Raw genomic sequence first — 7,712 nt, 5'->3', positions numbered from 1 at the left:
CCTGCCACGCACTTCGTGGGCATCGACGGCGTCCGCGCCTTCCTGCACTCCTACTCGCACGACGTGTCTCTCACGGCCGACTCGCGCAAGAGCCACCTGCGCTTCTCGGCCGCCAGCTGCTGCGACACCCTCCCGGCCCGCCCGCCGCCCGACGAGCCTGCACCGCTGCTCGGAGAGGAGGAACCTGCCAGTGACCGCCCCGCCGACCCTGCCGCTCCTTCGGTGAGTTTCTCTTATCTGGGTGCGACCGCGACGTTTTCCTCTGCCACTCTCCTGCCCCTTATACCCTGTGATCTGTCTTGTGCAGTGATGTTTTCTAATAGGAAAGGCAAACCTTCGTTCAGTGGAGGTTGGAACAGCCTCTTGGTGCGGGGTGGTGCATTTGGAGTCGGTGCTCTGCCCTAAAATTGGTGAGGGGATAGGAGAAATGAGGTTTCAGGTGGCTAGGGCTTTGCTCTGTCGGGGACTTGTTTTCTCGCTGCACGTAATTTCTGTCCCTGTCCCCTGAAGTTTCCAGTATCAGTGTTCTTGTCGTTATTAGATCTTCTGTTGCTTTATTTTTCTTATCTCGTCTTATGTTATTTCGGTATTAGCCCTTTTTATAGCAACAGAATTCTTGCTTAATTAGCAAATAGAAGTTTTCTTTATTAGCAGAGTCAGGTGTCTTCCCACACCTTCTAGGGTTGGGTGAGATTCTCTTGAAACAGAAGGTTAAGGGTGCCTTGTTCAACTTCGTTTCTCATCGTTTCTCTTCTTCTCATCTCTTTTCGAGTCTCTATGATAATGAGTGAGAAAGAAAATGCCTTTACATTGGTCCATGCTCTGATTCTTGTTGTCCCTAGTAGAGGAATGGGCTGGTCAACAGCTTTGATGATGCCTTTCTGGCTGTTTTGAAGATAATCTTGAGTATTGTAACTGTTTTAGAAGCATTGTGGGTTGCTGCTCGTGAAGGGTAAGAAACTGTTTCAGAGATCTGTTGTGCTGATTCGCCTTATTTTAACATTGTCATACTGGAAAAGGATCTGAACGTTCCTAGTCTTGAAAATACATACTATGGGCAAAGCATTACAAGGGAGAGAGGGAAGAGATTCAAGGTACGGAGGGTGATATAAGAAGGGGGTGATTGCCTGTATGCAGATGTTCACTGACCCGGTCTTTCCTGCAAGACAGCTTCTCTTTCCCTTTGGAAACTTTGAGGTTTATTCACATAACACTGGTGAGCAGAAAAATGTATCTTCCTTCTTCCTACAGCAATGTATGTGAAGTCTGTGGGGTGGTGGTGCTGCATGTTGAAGAGAAACAGTTTGGGAGCTGGTGCTTTTATATCATGTACTTGCAAATTATGAGGGTCAAAACTATCATGTAATTTATGAAGGGTTGGAATTGGGAGCTGTGCATGAGGGGCTGTAGAAGAGTATAATAGATGTTTTGATTCATCTCTATCACCGTGCAGTGTGAGTTTCATCTTTTGAAAGAATTTTGATTATAAGACTTGCTGTTTTAGTTATAATGGGAGCCATGGATATTCTTCCTTTGTGTTTGCAAATCATCATTAATACTTGCCTTACAGCTTAATTATATATTTACAACTTAGGCCATACTGGCCTTTTTGTATTCACCACCTATTAAAGACCTGAATTATGTACTTTATCAGAGTGCCATAATGTAGAAGAGTACATTATGATCCCTTCCTTTCTGCAGGTTTTAACTTCTTGCTTTGCAGTTTGTGGGGATCTAACTGTGGGCTTTTGTATCTGGTGATGAATGGGAATAACATGTGAAAGTTTTGAGGAGAGACTTGGGGGTGTGCTGTGTGTGAGGAGGTACCTCCTAGAAACAGGATATGTGTATTTCATTTTTTAAAATGTATCATAGTGTTCACAATCCAAATGGCCAAGTTGCAGGTTCATCAATTTGTTTTCCCATTGCATGACATTTTCTTTGAATGGCAGTTATTGAGCACAGGTGTGCATTTAAAGTTTATACTTGTGAGTCATGTATGTGAACACATGCCCATGTGCTAAAATAGAATGATGGTGTCTTTGTTATGGCATATATACTTGAGAAGATTTTACATTTCCTCGGGTACTTTGGTGAGTAGAGGATTGTCTTTACGTGTATCCATGTTGTGGTGCTTGTTCCCAGAGAAGGAGAAGCGTGTGCAACTTTCCTTCCATGTTCTTTGTCTGCAAAGGTAGCTTCACTGTTGTGTGAGGTTTTGGCAGGGTAAAAAATTTTGTTTGGACTGAGAAAGAACAGCTGCAAGGGTTAGAGAACACCGTGCAAGTTGTGAAGGGTTGGAGAGGAGAGTTCTGGTCCTGTTTGTGATACAAGGGACACGGGAGATACAATTTACTCCTTTCCTTGTTTGATGCCCATCTGCAATATAATACAATGTGATTTTCTTTTTGCCTGTGAGTTTGCACATTTCCATGTAGAATGATGAAGCATGAACACCTTGATCCTGTTTGAAATCTCCATTACCCATCCATATCTCCCTGTCATACAGCACTGCGGAGTTTCTTTGTAGTTGTAATTACACTTTCTTTCAGCCCTCTGTTTCCTGGAAGGCCATTTTCCCCGTTCCAGAACAGTTCTTTTGCCTTTGAAATTGTGAGTATTTTTTTGTAGCAAATACCTCAAGTACCTAAGATAAATTCCTTGTGTGAGGAAAATGAAGCAGAAGCAAAAAGTCAATCTATTGTACTGTAATTTCTCAAAAGACTGAGCTGTTTACACTTGCAGCTTCGTACTTGTGGGAGGTTAGCAGGCTAGAGTTGCTGAGATGTGGTAAATACTTCTTAAAATAAAATCCCTACCACATAGTCCAGAGTATGACTTGAAGGTCTCACACACAGGTTTTGAAAGGAATCCCTTCCAGCTGCTCTCAGTAGTGAGTTTCTGATGCTGCAGTGAAGACCAAGAAGGTTTCCCAGTGAGTTTCTCCAATATCTCTTTGTCTTCTAGTGCTTCCTTGCCTTGCTAATCTGATTTATGGTCTGGTTTTTCACTTCTTCATTTCCTACACATGTAGGTTTTCTTGTAATTATCAGTATTGCTTCCTTTAAGAACATGTGGTGTTTTAGTGCCCCTTTCCATGCTACAGCAGGTGTGAAAGGCAGGAGGTGGGAGAGTATCCTTGTGGTCCGCTGTTGTCTGGAGGAATAGATGTAAATGTGACCTTAGTAGAAGTCACATCTCTGTGGAACCGTGCATGTGATAAAAGAGGGGAGGAGATTCGACCAAAGCCATTAGTTTGATGAGCCATTCTCTTTTAGATTACCATTTCTCTTTTATTTTGGCCTTTTGCACTTTGTGTGCTTTAGAATCCTTCAGTTTCTGATGAGAATGCTGGTGAGCAGGCAACTGTAGCTCCCTTCTTTCTTCAATCATAGAGCTTTGTTCACTCCTGACAAATTCTGCCAATTATGAACAAATCAGAAGCGAATCTAACAGCTGTGTAGCAATGGAGAGAACACATGGAAGCTTTGTGGGGGGAACTATCAAAGAACAGGTGGTAATCTTATCACCTGTCATAGCTAAGAAGAGTGTTTGCCTGATGGAATACCATCCAATTTAGTTGATTCTGCTCAATAAGTGTGGCCTATGAAATATTTTTGCACCTGATCTGTTAATTTCTAACTCTCAGTATATTTAACTGTTGCCTTGCTTGTCATGAGCTCATCTCTTCCAATTGTCCAAGGGCAGGTGCCCTTCTTGTACACACCTGTGATGTTTACAGCTGTAAGGCTTTCGTAGGCATATGTGTGCTCCCCCAGGCACAGTTGTCTTTAGCATAATAATGCAAACCCATCTCTTATAATGCAGTCCTCAAAGTGCAGAGGGGACACCCAGCCCAGCCAAGGTTTGCCTGAGCAGAGCAGAGGCCAGTGGGAGAAGGTGTGCAGGATGTCTCACACACACTCCCCCCCTAAAATGGTGGCTGCTGAATTGAAGAGATAAGGTTTGACTGTAAGATGGGTGAGGAACTGGGTGTATGGTCACCTCAATGTCATATAGGCCCAGTGTCTAAGTGGAAACCAGCAACGTGTGGTGTCTCTCAGTGCTCCATATTGTGACCAGTAGTATTTCTGATTTGAAACAACAGATCTTCATCAATGACATAGACACTGTGGATTTGTGAATCAGAGGCGGAATAGTAAATGTTGGGGGTTTGTCCAGTCAAAATATCAAAGGCTTTAATCATAGCACACACCTATACATATTGCCTCTGGGGTCATTTGTCCCTAAAAGAGAGGGTAAATGTCAGAAACTTGGATGAGCAAGAACTGTCCTTTCTCTGGCTATATGTCCTTGTAAGGCTGTGATGTAGAGTCTCATCTTAGTTGTACTAAGCTTTCCCCAGCCTCGATGAACCTTCAGATGTTATCAAGGGATCTTGCTCATATGAAGTAACAGCTGATGTTTTGTTGGTGTTGAAATTGGTGGGAACGCAGGGGATGAGATGGTAGCTTTGTTAGGAAATTCTGGTTTGGGGGCTTGTTATTTGAAGTATGTGCAAGGAAATCATTCATGTTATCCACTGTCTGGTCTGGTACAACTCCTCCTGTGAATGGTAGTTCTTGGACACATGTAAATGTGGCTCTGACAGTTGCAGTCACATATCTTCCAAACTGACTGAGTGCTGAGGAAGAATTATTGTATCTTTAAGCTGTCTTTAAGTGCACTGCACGTCACTTATGCCCTTGAGAGCATTTTACAACTCTCAAAATGAGTGTGACGAGCAAAGGAGGTCCTGTGCATGGAGCTGTGTTGGGATTCTTGTTCTCCATAAGGAGAAGTAGTGTGGGGAACACATCTGTCAGTGGTGTCTGTCTGCAGAGGGAGCTTCCTTGTTGCATGATGTTTGAGCCCACTGAAGCATTCTGTCTGCACAGAGACAGGGCAGGGGGAACAGTTGGCTGTGGTGTATTTGGAACTGCCTAAAAGGTAGATATAAATGCTAGTTTTTATAGGGCCTCATAATTATGGTCCTGTGCACTTTTCCTTCCTTGATTTCCAAGGATATTGTTTAGAGAACCACACATTTGGCATAAAGTCCTGTGTGATCCTCCTGTGTGCTTTTTGAAAGTTAGATAATGCTTCTTGTGTACCTACTACAGTTGACATAGCCTGAAATATTATTTCTTCACTTCTGTGGCTTTCCCATTCCTTCCTTGATTATTCTCATGTGCTAAAACTGGGCCTCAGTTTGGATGATAGTCCTTGAAAGAAGAGATCTGTTTGAATTAGCAGGTTGTGGGAGGTGTTCTCATCCATGCCTTGAAGTTTAGCTGCCAGCAGAAAGACCTGGATATACTTTTGTTTCCCTACAATGTCACATGGTCTTTTGCTTGTGGCTGACATACGGCCAAACGTTGGGTACTGCCCATAGTGCAACTGAAGGCTGTCAATGCAGAGCAAGGAATGTGTGGGAATAGCTTTGAAACAGGAAAACAGGTAGGTCAGTGTGGTTTCCAGTGGGTGAGCAGTGGGTTGATTTCATGCCTGCTACCAAAGCCTGTGCCATTTATGTTGTGACCCTGGTTTTGCTGTTTTGAAAAGCAATAGTAGTTGTCCGACAATAAAATACTAGAGCCTGGGGTAGAATGGCTTGGAATTCTTGTGGGAAACATCTTGTATCCATCTCTATCTCCCTGGGGCATTATGATGCACAGTTTCCTCACAGTTGTAATTACACTTCCTTTCAAGCCTGTATTGCCTGGAAGGTCATGATTCATTTTCCCCATTTCTTGCAGAAAACAGTTTAACGCTTTCCCATTAGAAGCTGTGAGAGTTGTTTTTCAGCAAATACTCGGTCACCTGTATGTGATGTCACCACATGGTCCCCCAAACCATGTTGACTGCTCAGTTGGGTTTGACAGGTGGACTGCTAGATGGATGAGGAACTGGATGGATGGCTGTGCTGAAAGAGTTTTATTCAGTGGCTCATTACCTATCTGGAAAATACTAATGTGACGTTCTTTGGGGGCCTTACTTGGACTAATACATTGATTATCTTCATCAGTGATGCAGCTAATTGGATTGAGTGCACCCACTACAAGTTTGCAGAAGACACCAAGCTAAGTGGTGCCATTGATTCACTGATGGGATGGGATGGGATGGGATGGGATGGGATGGGATGGGATGGGATGGGATGGGATGGGATGGGATGGGATGGGATGGGATCCAGAGGGACCTGGACAGGTAGCAGGAGTGGACCCATGTCAAGCTCATTAAGCTAAACAAGGTCAAGTGCAACATCACGCACCTGGGTCAGAGCAATCCCATTCCCAAACAGGCTTGGGGGATTGGGAGCTGCCTTGTGGGAAGGACTTGGGAACTGGTGGGTAACAAATGGGACATGAGCTGGCAATGTGCTCTTGCTGTCTAGAAAGCCAGTCATATTCTGGGCTGCAAAACAAGGACTGTGGCCAGCAGGAAAGATGGTTTTGTGTCTCACCATGCTTCAGTGAGACCTGTTAGAGTAATCCAGAGAAGGACCATGAAAATGTTCAAAGGGATGCAACATCTGGCTGTGTAGATTGTCTGAGAGAGGCCCTTCAGCCTGGAGTAGAAAAGGTGCTGAGAAGTCACCATCTATTTTAATATATAAATAGAGTAAAACTAATGTGGAGAGAGACTTTTAATAGGGCCTATCTTGATAGGACAACTGAATGGTTGGAAACTGAAAGAAGGCAGGTTTAAATTGGTCATAAGGATGAAAAGTTTTTCAGTGAGAGTGTTGAGACGTGGGAACAGGTTGTCCAGAGAAGCTGCTGATGTGCCATAGTTGAAAGGTTTGAAGGTCTGGATGGATGAGGCTATGAGAAAGCTGACCCCTAGTGCATTGTGAACTACATGATATTTAAGGTCCCTTCACACCTAAAATATTGTCTGGTTCTAGGAAAGGCCTTTCCAAATGCCAGTCCCTCTTACATATAAATAAGAAAAGTGCAAACTTCCGATAATCAAAACAAAGTAAGGTTTAGGAGATCTCTTTCTAAAGGTAATTGTTCTCCTCACTAAAAGAAAAGGTAGAAAATGTAAATATCTCATGTTTGCACAAGCAAAACATATATGCATTTGCATAAGCGAAATAAAGAAATATATGGAAAAATGAAGTATTTTGCAGGCCTCACATGACAGGATTTTATGGACTTTTCCTTCAGTCTGTTGTTGATTGTTCTTGAGTGTTCCAACATGAGTATTACCTCCTTGGTATGCGTATAGAATAATGAAAGAGTACAACTCTGAACAGTGCTCAGGAGCCTTTCAAGTTAGTTATACTATAACTTCTTGCACTTAGATTTCATTAAGAACAGATGATTTGCTTTCCTTATTTCTCTGCCATGCATATTTGCTTCTGGTTGTTCACTGAGACTCAATGAGATGAACCTAAAAGCACACGACAGCGCATCTCAGTTACAAACACCGCTGGAATCGAATAAGGAGCGTGAAGCACTTCTGGGCTTGCTGATTGAAATCAGGGTGCGACCCCATAGCCGGTGCAGCCCCCGGCTCAGCTCAAAGGCGGCTGCAGTGCTGCGGCGGCGCCTCCGGGTGTCGCTGTTGGCCGCCGCCGAGCGGCGCTGGAGCCGCAGCCGCCGCCGCCGCAGCGTCCTGCCCCCGCAGGCTGCTCGCTCGCCCGGCCAGTGGCGGCCAGAGCGGCAGCGGCACGGGCAGCAGAGGCGAGAGGCGGCCAGAGCGGG

General features: G+C 44.3%; 1 protein-coding gene across 1 annotated transcript in view; it reads left to right on the top strand.

Annotated features, from left to right (window-relative positions):
• Nucleotides 1–7,712, top strand: part of LOC114071259 (protocadherin gamma-A4-like) — a 27,564-nt gene that overhangs the window by 2,760 nt on the left and 17,092 nt on the right. The window contains exon 2 of the mRNA XM_027909040.1: nt 7,506–7,701. Within this exon, the coding sequence (XP_027764841.1) occupies nt 7,506–7,701 (196 nt within the window). The remainder of the gene's footprint in view (nt 1–7,505; nt 7,702–7,712) is intronic.

This window comes from Empidonax traillii, unplaced genomic scaffold (assembly GCF_003031625.1).
Source record: "Empidonax traillii isolate 1590-97213 ecotype Southwest subspecies unplaced genomic scaffold, ASM303162v1 scaffold1926:size49450, whole genome shotgun sequence".
NCBI lineage: Eukaryota > Metazoa > Chordata > Aves > Passeriformes > Tyrannidae > Empidonax > Empidonax traillii.
Note: the sequence above shows the minus strand (reverse complement) of the source record. Positions and strands in the feature narration are given on the sequence as shown.